Source organism: Muscardinus avellanarius (assembly GCF_963383645.1).
Source record: "Muscardinus avellanarius genome assembly, chromosome: 4".
In the NCBI taxonomy this organism is placed as follows: Eukaryota; Metazoa; Chordata; class Mammalia; order Rodentia; family Gliridae; genus Muscardinus; species Muscardinus avellanarius.
The window spans coordinates 145,611,028-145,629,687 of record NC_137789.1 but is presented as its reverse complement, the minus strand read 5'-3'; the positions used below and the strand labels follow the sequence as shown (position 1 = coordinate 145,629,687).

Sequence of the window (18,660 nt, the reverse complement as noted above, 5' to 3'; positions counted from 1 at the left end):
CCGCATTTTAAAAGAAAGCTATAGGTCTCTCAGTTGACCTGAAACACATCAAGTTTCTTCATGCCTTGCCTTTAGCATTAACTGCTTCCTCCACCAACTCCTCCAGCCCCAAAGACTCTCCCTCAAACAGATAAACATGTGTGGTGAATCCACTGGGCACTTTTGTTAGCACCAGCAGTCCCACTTCAGAACTGAAGACTCCCTCAGGGGTGAGCATGGCCCCTCTCTGATCTAAGCAGCTTGTTCAGATGCGGGTGTGCTGGGCTCTTTTCCATGGAATGCATCCTGGGAGACAGTGACTGTTACAGGTTCAATTGTGTCCCCACAGAACACATGTGTTCCAGCTCCCAGTCCTCAGACTTTATTTGGATATAGGGTCTGTACAGTTATGATTAGGTAAGATGAGGTTATATTGGACTAGTGGTAGCTCCTATAGTTTTTTATAATTTCTTTATAAAAAGGGGAAAATTGGGCACAGGGATATGGGTACAGGGAGAACTCCTTTGTGAAGACTGGAGATATGCAGCTACAAGCTAAGGAAGCACCGCAAATTAGGAGGGAGCCCTGGATACTCCCCTGGAGCCCTCAGAGGGAACATCACCCTGACACCTTGATTCAGACTCCGGGCCTCTGGAGGAGATAATACATTTCTGTTTGTTCTTCTGGACCACCCAGTTTGTGGTACTTTGTTATAGTAGCCTTAGGAGAATAGTATAGTGACTTCTCCCCCCCACCCCCCAGTACTGAGGATTGAACCCAGGGGCATTCTACCTCTGAGCTACATTCCCAGCCCTATTTTTTTTTTTTTATTTTGAAACAGAATGTTGCTAATTTGCCGTGGTCCTCACTAAGTTGCTGTAGCTGATCTCGAACCTGCAATCCTCCTGTCTCAGCCTCCCAAATACTAAAATTAGAAGTATGCAATACCACACCCAGAAAATACTATAGTGACTTCTTTAACCCATAATGAAGACTACCAAGATGGCATTTGACCTTGTAGTCATGAGTTTCTTCCCAGAAGTGTTTATTATTTTTAACTTTCTTTTGCTTTTTTTGTTTTGTTTTACGCAGAGTGGACAGTCTGCATCACCTCACGACTTACCTGTCATTTCCGATGAGGAAGTAATCCCTGTGAGTGGTTCTGATGCAAATCACCTCCTCTGGGCAGCATTTAAACGTCTTTTGCACATACCGCAGCTTTTCCTGGTTACTGATTCCAACCTCTACACTGGAATTTCTGTTAGAGGTGGACACAAAGTACTAAGCCAATGAATATACAAAGTGAGGAAGAAAATGGACTGTTTTGTACTAGGATTCCAACACAATAAAGCTGAAGCTCTGTTTGACCCATGTTTTGAAGCGTGGCCAATGATTTGAATTACTTTTTACTTTAGAAGATGAAATTGGGCTTCAAATTTAGTTCGTCTTAGTTGGAACTACTTTGTTCAGCCTGGAATTTAATTAAAAAGATTCCATTTTGGTTGGATTCTTGATTTCACAAATCATCATCTTTTCCAAACTTTTTGTACATAATTTCTTAAGCAGGACACAATAAAGCTAATACAAATATTTGTTTAAATCCAGCTTAGTTTTATAAAATGCCAGTTTCATCTCCTGCTTCCTATTCACAAATTAAGTGAACCAAAGTCTTTCTTAACTGAATGCGTATTAAAGAATTATCAACTATAACATATAATATGAAATCACTGTTGGTGGGAGGGCAAACTTGTTTAGCTGCTATGGAGACCACTTAACTATCTTTTACCAAAAGTGTTCATTATTTTAGTTCTCTTTCTTTTTTGGGGGGTACTGGCAATTAAACCCAGGGGCATTATCATCTCTGAGGTATACCTCCAGTTCTATTTTATTTTCTTTTTTTCAATTTTGAAACAGGATCCTCAGTAAGTTGCTGAGGGCCTCGCTAAGTTACTGAGGCTGGCCCTGAACCTGCAATCCTCCCATCTCAGCCTTCAAAGAACTGAGAGCTACCATGCCTGATTTAGTTCCCTTTCAATCACAAATATTATAATGGATTTGAAGCTCTGAATTCCTTCTGTCCATGATTTAAATTTTAATGTAACTTGTAAGTATTTGACTTGTATTTGTTGTTATCAAAGTTTTTTAGGCTTGGATACACACCGATCAACTTCAATGTCACCTCTGTGATGAGAATCTTTGTAATAGGAAAGCTTAAGTTTCTTTTCCCCAATCTTTGATAGGATAAAAAACCGCCTTTTCCAAGACATCTGAAAAATAATAAGGCTTTGCATCAGCTACATCAAAGAGAAAGGAAAAGGATTTCAAAAAGTGCTCCTGATGTTGATGGGAGGCCTGTTAATCCATAGTAAAGACTTACTGCAGAGAAGAAAAGCTGAGGAGGTGGGGACTTGATAAAGTGATCTTGTTTACAGACTTCATTTTCATAATAAACCACAAATGGTTTACCTAATAAAAGGAAATGAACAAGACTCAGTTTGTTCCTTCAGAAATTTCAGAAGGGGACTCTGTGTTGGGAAACACTCTCTCTAAAAAGCTTTTCAGATTACTCACTCAAAAGAATGTCTACAGTAGCCCCCAAACACAGACGACTACCTGTGTGATCCTTACTCATCCACAGCTGGGCCTTCTTCAAAGGATGATTAGAAGCACCTTGATTCCATTCACAGCTGTCTAAATCTGATTTTGGAGTATATCACTGATTCTCTGGGCAGGAGCCAAACACTTGTCACCATTCCCATCACAAGAGCAAGACAAGTCTGCATTGCCCTTTAGCTTAGCATACAAAAGCAAAACCACCTCCTGTTCAAAAGAAGGTGACACCAGTGGTTCTCTTGGTGGGGGGAGGCAAGTGGAGCTGATATAACAGTTGGGGTGGAAGGTCAGGGTAGGTCAGCTGCTTCATGAGAATTACTAGGTTCTAGCATAATGGTCCCAACAGCTGTATTGTAGAATACTGATTCTGGTTTCACTTAATAAAGAAACTCTAAATCTTCAGTCTGTCTTTTCCTAAGCCAAGTGCAAACTAGACCTATACCTTGGATGTGACAGTAAAGCCAAGCTCTTAAGAGACATTATGTTAACAGTGCTGTGTTTTTCTACTTAATGAAAGAAGCACATATTTCTTGTAGATTTTTTTTTTGAGGGTTTGGGGATGGAACCCAGGGGCATTTGACCTCTGAGCTACACCCCCTGCCCCATTTTTTTTTTTAATTTTGAAACAGGGTCTCACTAAGTTGTAGAGGGCCTCACTAAGTAGCTGAGGCTGTCCACAAATGGCAATCTTCTGGTTTCAGCCTCCTGAATGCTGGGATTACAAGTGTGCGCCACCACGCCTGGCTTCTTGTAGACATTTTGGAAACCATAGAAAACAAACAAAAATTTCCTATAATTCCAATGCTATAGAGAAGTGGTTAATACTATACAGGAGCCTCTTTATTTAACCACCTTTTCCACCTCACTTTCAATGTCAGATGATCTTGCTTTTGTTTGTTAAACCAAAGAGCAATACACATTAGCTCTTCTCAAGCATTCAAGAGTATTCACAAACATGTGTGTGAGCTGGGACTATCTGAGTTCAGAGAAAGAACCATTAGAAAAGAGTTGACACTCAGTATCTGGAGGGAGGGATGGGAATTGGAGCAGGGCGCCAAGTATTGTGTGAATATATGCCATTGTCAACATGATGCATATTATAATGTGCGACTATAGTGTACCAATTTTAAAAAGCAAAAGAAACAAAGAGTAGCAGGAACAGTATTCATTGATCACACACAGGAAAAGTGTCTGTTTCATCCAGCCAAACTGGAAAAACTTATAACTTACAGGACATTTGTGGAATACTCAGGAAGGCCTTGGCAGTGAGGAATAATTCGCTCCAGACTAAGCATTGTGCCAAAACCAACTAAAATCACAGAAGCCAGTCTTAAGAGGATCAAGTTGTTTCCAAGACACTTAACTGCATCCCAAGACAAAGATCGAGATTTATAGGAATAAAAAGCTCATATATCCAATACCCAATAAGGTAAAATTTGCAACATCTGGCCATCAGTAAAAGATGACCAGGAATGCAAAAATGGCAGAAAAACATGATGGAGAGTGAAGAGGATAGTTAGTCAAAACAGTTGTAGAATGAATGCAGATTTTAGAACAGGCAGAGAAGAATCATTAAAGCAGGTATTATTACTTTTTTTCAAGAAGTTAGGTAGAAATATAAAATAAGAAAGACCCCAAATGAATTTTAGAGATGAAAACTAAAGTGTTTTCGGGGGTGGGGGAAGACTACACTGGATGGGAATAAAATTAGACTAAATATTGTAGAAGAAAACATGAGTATACTTGAAGGCATAGCAATAGAGACTAAAAAAAATAAAGATTTAAAAAATTTAAAAACATATAAAGAGCACTAGTATACTGTGAACCATTTTAAATAATCCAATATACAAGAAAGTGAAGTCCTTTAAGTGGGGAAGGAAGAAAGAAAAAAGATATTTGAAGAAATAATGCTAAAAATGTTATGAACTTAAAATTATAAACCAAAAGATCTAAGCAATTCAATGAGCCCCAAATACAGAAATACAAGATACATGAAGAGAAGCACACCAAGGTACATCAAAATCAAATTGATCCAAACCAGTGATAAAAAAAACAATCTTAAAAGCAGCCAGTGGGGAAAAGGACAAGATATATACAGAACAAAGCTAAGAAATCAAGAAACAACGCAAGCTAGAAAAAGCGGAACAATGCACTGGACGGGATGGATTAAAAATACTGTCATTTAGAATTCTGTATGTAGCAAAAAGACTTCAAAATCAAAGGCAATTTTAAGACATTTTCAGGTACACACATGGTGAACAAATTTAATATCCAAAGGCTATTTTTGTTTATTCAATTGACTATATGTTGTGGGGGGGATACTGGGGATTGAACCCAGGGGCATTCTACCTCTGAACTACACCTTCAATTCTATTTTATTTTTGTTTTTCCAGCAGAAAGAAATCTTCCAGATAAAAATTTGAAGTCATAAAAGGAAAGAGGCATACGGAAATGGTAGCCACAAAGCTAAATGCATGAGTTTTTTGTATTACTTACATCATTAAAAAAGTCAACTGACAGCTGGGTGTGGTGATGCATGACTATAATCTCAGTTCTTAGGAGGCTGAGAGAGGCGTATCACAGGTACAAGACCAGCCTCAACAAGTAGTGAGACTCTAATGAACCTAGCCAGATCCTGTTTCAAAATAAAAATAAAAATAAAAACAAAAATAAAATAGAATTGAAGGTATAGTTCAGAGGTAGAATGCCCCTGGGTTCAATCCCCAGTATTCCCCCCACAACATATAGTCAATTGAATAAACAAAAATAACAATGATTCTGCAGATTATAATTGATGTACAAGTAAAACATATTTCAATAGTAACATAATGAGCTTGACAATGTGGCACATGCCTATAATTCTAGACAGTAATTCTAGTACATGAGAGGCTGAGACAGTAACATTGCAAGTTTGAGGCCAGCTTCCATAAATTAGTGAGACCCTGTTTCAAAATTAAAACAGAAAGAACTGGGAGGAAGTGTTAGCTCAAAAGTACATCCCCCTAGATTCGATCCCCAGTAGCCCAGTACAAATAACAATAACAACAACAACAAAACAAGCATAATGATCAGGAGAGGAAAATGGAAATATACTTCTTAAAAGCTCTTGTATAATTTGCAAATTGTATTTTACTTGAGGTTAGTGACATAATAAAAATGTGCATAAACCCTAAAGAAATGACTAAAATAATCGAAATGAGTATAATTTGTAAGCCAATAAGGGATATAAGGTAGAACCTTTAAGAATGCTCACTTAAGCTGGGCATGGTGGTGCACACCTGTAATACCAGTACTTGGAAGGCTGATATAGGAGGATCACAAGTTTAAGACCAGTCTCAGAAACCTATCAAAACTCTGTTTCAGCATTAAAAAAAAAAAAAAGTAAAAAGGATTGGGAGTATAGACTGAAGGTAGAACACCCTTGAGTTTAATTTTCAGCACCAAGAACAATAAAACCAAACCAGTCAGGTATGGTGGCACACACCTTTAATCCCAGTACTTGGAAGGCCGATACAGGAGGATCACAGGAGATTCAAAGCCAGCCTCAGCAACTCAGTGAGGCTCACATCAACTTAGCGAGATCTTGTTTAAAGTAAAAAAATAAAATTGGACTGAGGGTGTATCTCAGAGATAGAATGCCTCTGGGTTCAATGCCCAGCACAACAATAAATAAATAAATAAATAAATAAATAAATAAATAAATAAATAAATAAATAAATATGCCCAGTTAACCCAAAATAAGGCAAAAAAGGAAGAAGAGGAAAAGACAAAGAACAAATGAGACACATAGAAAAAAATAACAATATGAAGTCAAGTGTGGTGGTACATGCCTGTAATCTCAGCTACTTGGGAGGCTGAGGCAGGATGACTTTGCCTCAGTGTGAGGTTGGCCTTCACAACTTTGTGAGATTTTGTCTTAAAATAAAAAATTAAAAAGGTATGGAGATGTGACTCAAGGCTTTTTTAGTATGTGTAAGATCATGGGTTCAACCCCAAGTATTGAACAAAACAAAATAAAACCCAAGAAAATAATACGATATGCCTGACTATATCAATACTTATATTAAATATAAATGGTCTAAACACTTCAATTAAAAGCCAGAGACTGTCAGGTCTTATTTTAGTAAACAAATAAGACCTAACCAACTATTGGCTTCCTATAAGAAATGTACTTTAAATATAAAGACCTGGTAGCTTATAAGTCAAAGATCAGAAAAAAGATGTTAACACTAGTCAAAAGAAATTTAAATTGCTATGCTAATATCAGTGTAGATTGTAAAGCAAAGAATACAATCAGAGATAAAGTTCACTTCATTATAATAAATGGATCAATTAATCCTAAGAGGACATAACAGTTTTAAATATGTATGTACCTAATATAAAAAAGACAGACTTCCAGGAAGATGGCAACTGAGAAAAGCAGCGTTTACAAGTCCTATTACAGCCGATCTCTATTGCCACAAAATTAGCACTTTTTATAGCCAGAAAACACTATCAGCAGAGAAATAAAAAATGTAAACACAAGGGACAGATAAAAAGAAGACTAGAAGAACAACCAGAGACCAGAAACCAGCCTGCATTGCGGAGCCCCACTGGCGCCATCATGTCTCACAGCACCAGGCTCCAGAGAGGAAAGGTAAACAAGGAGCTGAAGTGAGCAGCTGTGGATAATTCAGGTATAATTCAGCAGTTCTTTCAGTGCAAAGAACGTCTAAAACTCCCAGTGGCCAAGCTCTTCATGCCTTCCAGGGACTCAGAACAGAGCTCAAAACCAGAAAAGAAATATGGCAGCCTCATGGCCGAGGGCATAACAGCAGCACCATATTGCCAGCAGCTGCGGAGAGTTCACCATGCCCTCAGCGGCTCCATACCAGCATGCCCGCAGAGGGCCTCACTAAGTAGCTGAGGCTGGCCACGAACCGTGATATTCTGGTCTCAGCCTCCTGAATGCTGGGATTACAAGCATGCACCATCACGCCCGGCTTAGAAATTTTTTATATATTGATTTCTATATGTTGATTTTTAAATTTGAAACAGGGTCTTACTAATTAGCTAAGGGTCTCACTAAGTTGCTAAGAGGCTGGTCCGGGATCAGTAGTATCCGGATTACAGGCATGGGCTACCATGCCTGACTTTATATGTTGATCTTTTATCCTGTGACCTTGTTGAACTGGTTTACTAGTTTTAGTAGCATTTGTAGACTCTTTAGGACTTTTTGTGTGTGTGGTACTGGAGATGGAACACAGAGGGGCATTCTACCTTCGAGCTACATCCCCAGCTCGAAATTTTTATTCTTTATTTTTGAAATTGCGGCCCCTATAGGAGAAATCCCAGTACTGCACCCCCAGGGACTTGTGCAGCTTTGATAATCTCCCTGGGTCTGAGATTTTGCAGTCTAACCCAGAGAAGGAGTAGTGGTGGCAAAGATACCACACCCTAGTCGCAACTCCCCATGGGAAAACGCCCAGCCTGGCACTCTCACCGTCTCATGCAGCCTCGATTAACTCCCTGGGTCTGAGACTTTACAATACAACCCAGTAAAGGAGTAGTGGCAGCCGAGATTACAACAAACTTGAGATTTAGAGCACCCTAAGTGAAGCCGTGGTGACCTGGGGAAGAACCCAGAGAAGGCACAAACTTCTGAAATCAAGGGAAAGAGGAACAACAATAGAGCAATGAATGCCCCCATAATATCAGAAACTGATAAGACAGAAATTCAGAGATCTCCAGAAGATCAAATCAGGAATATAACTGTAGAGATAATACAGGGCTTTTGAAAAGAATTAAGAGAGAGTCTAAAAGAAATAAAGGATGCAATCATTGAAATAAAGGCATCAATTCAAACTATAAGCAATCGATTAGAAATAAAATCTTAACATGTTAGGAATCAAAAGCTATCTATCAATAATCACACTTAATGTAAATGGCCTCAATTCCCCAATAAGAAGACATAAAGTGGCAAAATGGATTAAAAACCAGAATCCATCCATCTGCTGCTCACAAGAAACATACTTTACAAGTAAAGATAGTGACAAACTCAAGGTAAAGGGTTGGAGCAAGGTAATTCATGTTAAGTAGCCATCCTAACAAATGTGAAGTAGTATTTCACTATAGTTTTTATTTGTATTTCCTTAATGATTAGCTATATTATGATAATGATGAGTGATAGTCATGTGTTTATTGGTCATATAAAAATCTTTGGAGATTCATTATCTATTTTAGTCTTTTACCTATTTCTAAATTGTGTTGTTTGCTTTTATTGTTGCTAATTTTTAGGACTTATATTTGGAATATTAATATACCTTCAGATATAGCATCTGGAAATATTTTAACCCGTTCTATTAGTAACTTTTAATTCTGTTTACATTGTCTTTGGATGTACAATATTTTTCTATTTTTTATGAAGTTTGTTTGTTTATTCTTTTGTTACCTGTGCCTTTGGAATCATATCCAAGAAAGCACTGCCAATTTCAGTGTTGTGAAGTATTATGACCCTGGTTTTCTTGTAAAAGTTTATAGTCTTAAGACTTACATTTAGGACTTTTATCTATTTTGAGTTAATATTTGTATATGGTGTTAGGTAAGGGCCCAATTTTATTCTTTTTCAGGTAGTTATTATTTTTCAACAATATTTAGTTAAAAGATTATTATTTTCTTCACCAAATTTTCTCAGAAACCTTGTCAAAAATAACTTGACCATATATGGAAGAAAAAAACCCAAACATATCAAAGTTAGTCAGGAAACCAAGCATGGGAAGGTGGGCAGGGGAGGGAAGGGTTAGGGATTGGGTAGAGGCTGATTGGGTGATGTGTGTGTGTGTGTATCTCCACAAGTCTTTTATCCCATTAAAATGTAAGACTACAATGCACCAATAAAAATTTATTAAAAAAAACATGAAGCATAATCTAATAAACTACAATGAGAAATAGACATATTGATTATTGTAGTCAGAGATTTAAATACTACTAATAATTGATAGGGTAAATAAGTAATGTTATACTAGACTTGAACAATATTTCTAGAACACTCCACTCAAGAAAAATAAACTGCATAGTCTTATCAAGGGCATAGGCAACATTTACTAAGATAGACCATATGCACGGCTATAAAACAAGTTTTAGTAAGTTTAAAATTATTTGTATCATACAAATTATATTTTCATAGTGCAATTTATAACCAATATAGAAAATTTAAAAATCTTCAAAAACTCTTGAAATAAGTAACCCGCAGATTAAAGAAGAAAACCAAGAATAACTTAGAAAGTTTTTGGACTGGATTAAAATTAAAATACAATATATCAGAATTTGTGAATGCCACTAAGGCAGTATTTAGAGGGAAATTAATTGCACCAAATGCCTACATTGGAAAAGAAGAAAGGCCTCAAATCAACTTCCATTGCTCCCACCTTAGAAAACCAGATGAAACAGAAGACTGAAAAACAAAAGAGAAAAATTAGTGAAACCAAAAGTTGATCTCTTAAAGAGATTAACAATAGCAAAACTTTTATCTATCAAGGCACATCAGGAAAAAGAGAGAAGACACAAATTGCCAATCTTAAGAGGAAAGAAGAGTCCTAACTACAGATTCTACTACTAATAAGGAGATAATAAGAATATGTTGTGAACTTTATCTCAATACATTTGACAACTAAGGTAAAATTTAAGACTTTCTTGAAATATACCAACTACTAAAGGTCACCAAAGAAAAAATAGACAACTTGAATGGCCCTCCATATCTGTTGAAAATTGGTATTGTAGTTTTAAACATCCTTCACATGAAGAGAATTTCAGGCCAAAGTGCTGAATTGGTAATATCTATCAAACACTTATGGAAGAAATAATACCAATTCTACACACAGTCTTCTAAAAATTAAAGAGTATGAAATATTTTCCAATTCATTCTCTGAGGCCAGTATTACTTTTACTACTAAAACTTTTGGAAAACTAAGAAGAGAGAAAAAAACTTCCTCAATTTAAATAACTCATCTATATATAAAAAAGAACTATAACATCAAATATTGATGGATTTTCCTATGAAATCAGAATAAAAATATGTTCACTTTTACCCTTGTTATCCCACATTGTATTAGAAGATTAATTCAGAGCAGCTACTAGTCAAGAATAAAAAATATATGTCAAAATTGGAAGGAAAAAGAAAAAACTTTTTTCAGATGACATAATCTTGTATATAGAGAAAATTTTAAATACTCCACAAAAACTACTAGAGCCAATAAACAAATTTAGCAGCACATAAGATCAACATATATAAATTAGACATATTTATATAAGCCAGAAATAAATTATCTGAAAATGAAATTAAGAAAATAATTCCACTTACGAGAGCATAAAAAAAATCAAGGAATACATTTAACTGAGGTATAAAAGACTAGTACACTGGAATCTATAACACATTGCTGAAAGAAATTAACATGTTAATATGTCAATTGACATATGCTAGTATTTCAATACTATACCAAAGCAATCTACAGACTAAGTGCAACCCTCATCAGAAATATAGTGGCACTTTTTTCAGAAACTGAAAGCCCAATCTTCAAATTCATGTAGAATTCCAAGAAATCTTGAATAGCCAAGACAGTTTTGAAGAAGAACAAGCTAACATATTCAGACTTTTCAATTTCAAAAGTTACTACAAAGCTACAGGAATAAAGAGCATGATTCTGGTATATAGACAGATATATGGACTAATGTAATAGAGTTGAAAGTTTGCAAATAAACCAGTGCCAAAGCCATTCAATAAAGAGACAATGCTTTTTTTTCTTTTCTTTTCTTTTTTGTAGTATTGGGGATGGAACCTAGGGGCATTCTATCTCTAAGCTACACCCTCAGCCCTATTTTTTATTCTTTATTTTGAAACAGGGTCTCACTGAGTTGCAAAGGGCCTCACTAAGTAGCTGAGGCTGGCTTCGAGCCATAATTCTCCTGTCTCAACCTCCCAAATACTGAGATTACTGGTGTGCACCACCATGCCCGGCTGAGGATGCTTTCTTAACAAAACCTGCTAGGACAATTGGGAATCCATATGTAAAAAGTAAAGAAGAAGAAAAAAATTGGACCGATACATAAAAACGTTAACTCAAAATAAATTACTAACCTTAAATAAGAGGTATAACTGTATCATTCTTAGCAGAAAATAATAGAGAGAAATTTTCATGACCTTGGATTTGACGGTGGAGTCTTAGATTTGACACAAAAAGAACAAGTAACAAAAGAAAAAAATTAGGTCAGATTTATAAAATCAAAACTGTGCATCAAAGAACATTATCAAAAGTGAATAACCTAAATATGGGAGAAAATAGTTATAAATTAAATATCTGATAGGTGCTTACTATCCAGAATATATATAGATTTATATAGAATGCTTAAAATACAGTAACAAAAAAGAAAACCCAGCAAAAAAATGGACAAAGGGCTTGAATAGACATTCCTTTGAAGAAGTTGTATAAATGGCTAATACATTCATAAAAAGTTAAGCAAAACCATTGGGAAATACAGATTAAAATGGCAATGAGAAAGCATTGATATGGCAATAATAATAAGAGAAAACTAAAATTGGGCAAGGATGTGGAGAAACTGTAACCTTCATACACTGCTGGGAGAATGTAAAATGCTTTAGGCAATGTGGGCACAGTTTGGTAGTTTCTTAGAATGTTAAACATAGAATTACCATATGACACTCCCTAATTCCAATCTTAACTAAGTATATAAACAAAAGAATTGAAACAGGTACTCAAACAAATACATGTATGCATATGCCCAAAACAACACTATTCACAATAGCTAACCAAGGAAACAGCTCATATATCCATCAGTTGATGCATGGATAAAGAATTTGTGGCAAATACATACAATAGAATATTGTCCAGTCATTAAAAAGGAATAAAATAGTGATATATGCTACGTGAGCCAACTTCAAAAGAGCTTCTTTTTGAAGAACTTTTTTAAATCAAAGATTCACACACAAAAGAGAATATATTGTACAATTCCATTTATAAGAAATTCCCATAATAGATAAATCCTTAGGGATACAATGCAGAATAGTGTATGGGGGGAAGGGAGAAAAGAGAGAAATGATTTAATGGGTAAGGGATTTATTCTGGATTTCTGGTAGTATTTTAGACTTATATAGAAGTGGTGGCTGCACAACATTATAAATGTGATAAGTGCTATTTAATTGTGTACTCTGAAATGGTTAGTTTAATTTTTCCTTAAAATTTGTCTTAAGGGGTCCCTTACAGCACCAGGCCCCAGAGAGGAGGGGAACTCATAATGGAGCTCAGAGCAAGAGAGGAGATATGCCGGCCTCATGGCCGAGGACGTGGCAGCAGCGCCATACTGCTGACGGCAGCAGCGAGCTCACTGGAGGGCACCAGACCAATGCACTCAACAGCCCACCAGGCTCCAGAGAGGAGCGGCAGACAGTGAGCTGAGGTGAGCGGCTGCGGATCAGCCGGGTGGAATTTGGCAGATTTCTCAGCACAGGGAACGTCTAAAGCTCTTAGGGGCTGGGCTCAGCACACCCTGCAGGGACTCAGAGCGGAGCTCAAAAACAGAGAAATGCGCCAGCCTCACAGCCAAGGGCGTGACAGTGGTGCCATGTTGCCACCAGTGGCAGCAGCAGCAAATTCACCGAGTCCATAACAGCTCCATCAGTGCACTCAACAACAGTGAGTCAAATTGCGGCCCCTAGAGGAGAAATGCCAGTACTGCACTCCCAGGGACTTGACCCAGTGGGGGGAGTGGTGGTGGCAGAGATATCACACCATAGTCAAAACTCCCAGCAGGAGAACGCCCAACCTGGCACCCCCCACGCTCTAAAGTAGCCTCAATTGACTCTCTGGATCTGAAACTTTGGGATACAACCCAGTAAAGGAGTAGTGGTGACTGAGATACCACAGACTCGAGATCCAGAGCACCTTAAGTGAAGTCGTAGTGACCCAGGGAAGAACTCAGAGAAGGCACAAACTTCCAAAATCATGGGAAAGAGGAATAACAATGGAGCAATGAATGCCCACAACCCCACAACATCAGAACCCGATAAAACAAAAAATCAGAGATTTCTAGAAGATCAAATCAGGAAAATAACTGTAGAAATAATAGAGGTGTTTCGAAAAGAATTCAGAGAGAGCCAAAAAGAGATAAAGGATGTAATCAGTGAAGTAAAGGCCTCAATTCAAAGTATAAACAACCGATTAGATCACATGGAGAATAGAATCTCGCTCCTAGAAGATGATCACTCCAAAAATGAACGCATAGTTTCTAATTTAGAAAAAAAAAACCCAACAGCAGGAATCTGACATTGAAGAAATATGGGCCCATTTTAAGAGAGCTAACCTAAGAATAATTGGAATAGAGGAGGGAAAAGAAGTTGAAACCAAAGGAATCAACAATCTCTTCAAGAAAGTAATAGCAGAAAATTTTCCAAACATAGAGCAAGAGGTTGATACACAGGTCCAGGAAACTTATAGAACTCCCTTTAGACAAGATCGGAGAAGAGGATCCCCATGCCACATAATTGTCAAAATGACCAAGATGGAAGCCAAGCAGGGAATTTTAAAGGCAACAAAAGCAAAAGGCCACGTGACATTCAGAGGCAAACCAATTAGAATCACTCCAGACTTCCCAAACCAAGATGAGAGCCAGAAGGGCTTGGAGTAACATATTCCAAATTCTGAAAGAAAACAACTTCCAGCCAAAAATTTCCTACCCAGCAAAACTTTCTATCAAATTATATGGGGAAATAAGAAGCTTCCATGACAAACAGAAACTGAAGGAATTTATGTCTTCAAAACCAGTGCTAGAGAAAATACTCAAAGAGATTAACTACAAAGAAGAAATAGGTAACACACCCCAGAACCAGTGAAACAAGATTTTCCATCCAACAGACAACTAAGATTTGTTATCTTTGGAGATTCATTATTTATGTTAGTCTTTTTACCTATTTCTAAATTGTATTGTTTGCTTTTATTGTTGCTAATTTTTAGGATTTCTATTTGGAATATTAATATACCTTCAGGTATAGCATTTGGAAATATTTTATTCCATTCTATCAGTAACTTTTAACTGTTTACATTGTCTTTGGATATACAATATTTTATTTTTTAGAGAGTTTGTTTACCCTTCTGTTGCCTGTGCCATTGAAATCATATCCAAGAAATCACTGCCAATTTCAATTTTGTGAGGTTTTATGACCCAGATTTTCTTCTAAAAGTTTATATTCTTAAGATTTATATTTAGGTCTTTTATCTATTTTGAGTTAATGTTTGTATATGGTGTTAGGTAAGGGTCCGATTTTATTCTTTTTCATGTAATTATTATTTTTCAACAATATTTAGTTAAAAGATTATTATTTCCTCCACCAAATGTTCATGGAAACCTTGTCAAAAATAACTTGACAATATAGGGAAGAATTTAGGCTTTTATTTAACTCCAATGGTTTTTATATCTGCCTTTATAACAGTACTACACTGTTTCAATTATTGTAGCTTTATAAGGTTTGAAATCAGAAAATATACATCTTCTAGCTTTGTTCTTTTTCGAGATCGTTTTGGGTATCTAGAGCCCATATTCCATATTAGGATAGATTTTTTTGAAAAATAGATAAATAAATGTATGATAGTTTCACCTAAAAAAAAGAAAAAAGAAAAAAATTATCTGGTAAGAAAGAAAGCAAAAAGAAATATTGAAATGTTATCTTTAAGTCATCAAAAGCTTGGTATCAGACAAATGAAACTGTTATGTGAGATTATCATTGTTTATTTTGGATAAATTGCTATAATACTAGATGTCAACCAGTAAGACAAGCATGGGAAGGAGGGATGGGGAGGGAACAGGGTGGGGATCGGGTAGGGGCTGACTGGGCGATGTGTGCATGTATGTCTACAAAAGTTTCTTTTTATCCCAATATGATGTATGAATACAGTGCACCAATAAAAAATAAAATAAAAATAAATAAATAATTTTTAAAAGTATCAAAACATGTGAAAAAAATTTGTCTTAAGGCTGGTGCAGTGGCACATGCTTGTAATCCCAGTACTTGAGGCTGAGACAGGAGGATCACAGGTTCAAGGCCAACCTCAGCAACTTAGTGAGACTCTGTTTGAAAAAATAAAATAGGGCTAGTGGTATAGCTCAGAGATATAAAGATACTGAGTTCAATCTCCTGTGTCCCCCAAAATTTTCTTAAAAGTTAAAAGGCTATCCACTCTGAAGTCAAACAAAGATTAGATGTGAATATTTATAGCAGCTTTACTTGTAGTAGCCAGTGACCTAAAGCAACCCATATGTTCATCAACAGGTGAATGGATTAACAAATTGTGATACACCAATGAATACTATTTGGGAAATAAAAGGAACAAAGTATTAATACATGCAACCACATAAATGAGTTTCAAAAGAATGATGCTTGGTGAAAGAATCCAGACAAATCCACAATGAAGAATTATATTTCTTAAAATTTTAGAATATACAAACTAATTTATAGACACAGAAAGCAGATCATAATCATGGTTGTCTGGAAAAGTGTGTGTGAATGGAAAAGTGGAAGGCAGGGAATAAGAAAACTCCAGGGGTTGATGGATAGAGGCATTATCTTGACTTGGGCGATGGTTTTATGGTTGTACATACATGTCAAAACTTACCCAATTGTAAAGTTAAACATGTCATCCTATTGTGTTTTAATTATATCTCTGCTAAGCCTTTTTAAAAGTTAAACAAATGAATTTGAAAAAAGTAAACATATTCCTATTATATGCTCCCTCTCTTTAACTCCTAGGTAAAGGAATATATCATTTTGTAGAAATGTATACATACAAATGTTCATATCAGCTTTCTTTGCAATAGCCAAAGACTGAAAACAGCTTAAGCATTTGTTAACAAGCAAATAGATCAACAAATTAAGGTGAATCCACATAATGAAATACTACTCAATAAGAGGGACAAACTATTATTAATACACACAACGGACCCGGGCATGGTGGCTCACCCTTAATCCCAGTGCTTGGGAGGCTGAGACAGGAGAATTGCACAGGTTCGAACCCAGCCTCAGCTACTTAGTGAGGTTCTCAGCAACTTAGTGAGACCCTGTTTCCAAATAAAGTATAATATTGGTCTGGGAGTGTAACCCGGAGGTAGAAAGCCCCTGGGTTCCATGCCCAGTACCACCAAACAAACAAACAAACAAACATCAAAATACGCACAATGGCGCAGATGAATCTGGGAAGAATTATGCTGAGTGAAGGAAGTTGGAAGAAAGTGCATATGGTATGACTGCACGTATGTCAAACTCTAGTAAACACAGTGAGAGAAGCAACGGGGTTTTGGGGGACTAGGTGCTGGAGGGAAGGATTTCAAGCAGGCACAAGAAAACTGAAAGTGTGATTCAGGTTCACTATTTTGATTGTGATGACGGTTTCCTAGGTGAATGCACCACTCAAAACTTATCAGATTCTGAACTTCAATATGTGTAGTTTATAGCACGTTATTATAATAAATGGCAATAAAGCTATTAAAGATATGACCTACCTAAAATGCATGGTCATGACACATGCATACTTACAACACTTCAAGGGTTTATGAGTTGTAGGGGTCGAAGTCTGGCACAATATGGCACTGCCTTCTGCATCCTCATCCCCCATCCACCTCATAATCGTGTTCTCCTCTGACAATTCTGCCTCCAACCCACTTTATTGCTTTAGTTCATATCGTCTCTTCTGCTGAGATCTGTTCTCTTTTAAGACCCTACACTCCTAGAAGGTTCAGCTCAAATGCCTTCTCCATAAAACTCCACTGAACTCCCACAACAACCTATGGGCTTTTTCTTTTTCTGATCCCAGAGTATTTTGCATCTATATCATGATAAGAGCATTGCCTGATTATATATGCAGACTTTAATTTCCCTATACAGCTACTTGCATGTGTTTATCTTAACTTGCAAGTATTTATATTAACTTTCAGCAAGATTATAAACTCCTTCAGTAAAATGACTGTTATTCATTAATCTGCATATCCCCGATGATATGAAGCACACAGTAGGTTCTTTGTAAATGGTTTTAAGCTGCTCCTTCCTAAACCCTCCTAACCATGTACCTATAATAAGTTGTGTGACTATGAGCAAAGTTTTTTGGACAGTATATCTGGAGCTGTTCTCATCATAAGCCTTGATAACCATTTAGGCAATTTTTCTATGTAAGAATTTCATGCAAAATTAAGAAGACCTATCTCCATCTTTGTTGGGCCATGAAGGAGACCTATCTCCATCTTTGTTGGGCCATGGTTTGTTATTAGCACCATCTTCAAGCAACAAATGGAGCATTTGGGCCATGAAAATAAGAAAATGCTCAATTTATAGACAGAGCAGCTCTCACAAGATAATTAAGAGACTCCAACAGTTTGGGCTACATCCTCCAAACCAAGGGATCACAGTCCCAGAATGCCACTACCCTTTACCCCCACTCAGACCAATGTCTGTATCCTTGTTGGCTTGATGAGATTTGTTCATCATTTTTTAATAAAATGTCTTTTCCTTTAGGGATTATATTCCTTGAGTACCTGGACTCTTTGGAGATTTGGTTTCCATTATGGCCACCTGCTTTCACCTGTCAAAAAAGAAGCATGAGTTAGTCTCCAGACAAGTTTGTTGCTTTGATCAGCCAGCACATCTTCGAGTATCAGAGCGGGGCTCACAAATGCGGGTAAGGTAGGGTTAGGCAATGCCACCTTTCCATCCCTGCTTCTCTCCCTGGCTCGAGGTTGTTGATGACCACAGGAGAGAATAAGTCTGAGCAGCATGTGCTCACTGAGTGGGTGTCTGTGGATGTGTTATAAAACGGAAACAAAAAGCGGTCTCTCCCAAACTTCCTCTGCGCCTGCGTCCTAAGTGGTTCTGGCAGGAGAGCTCGGGGGTGCAGCAACACCGAGGAGGAGAGGTAAGAACAGGGCAGAGGGCAGGAGTCCAGGGAACACTGAATGCAGCTGAGAAAGCCTTGCAGGCTCACAGGGGGGCCACCATAAGCCCTTCTTCATGCAAGGGGCTTGATTTCTCCAGAGAGA

At 37.1% G+C, this 18,660-nt stretch overlaps 1 protein-coding gene across 1 annotated transcript in view; it reads right to left on the bottom strand.

Moving 5' to 3' along the window:
* PLEKHS1 (pleckstrin homology domain containing S1) overlaps positions 1–18,187 on the bottom strand; it is a gene marked incomplete at both ends in the record, with an annotated part of 33,032 nt that extends 14,845 nt beyond the window's left edge. Inside the window, 4 exons of the mRNA XM_080694867.1 lie at positions 1,103–1,237; positions 2,140–2,246; positions 2,357–2,445; positions 18,160–18,187. Of these exons, the coding sequence (XP_080550993.1) occupies positions 1,103–1,237; positions 2,140–2,246; positions 2,357–2,445; positions 18,160–18,187 (359 nt within the window). The remainder of the gene's footprint in view (positions 1–1,102; positions 1,238–2,139; positions 2,247–2,356; positions 2,446–18,159) is intronic.
* Positions 18,188–18,660: the final 473 nt, after the last annotated feature.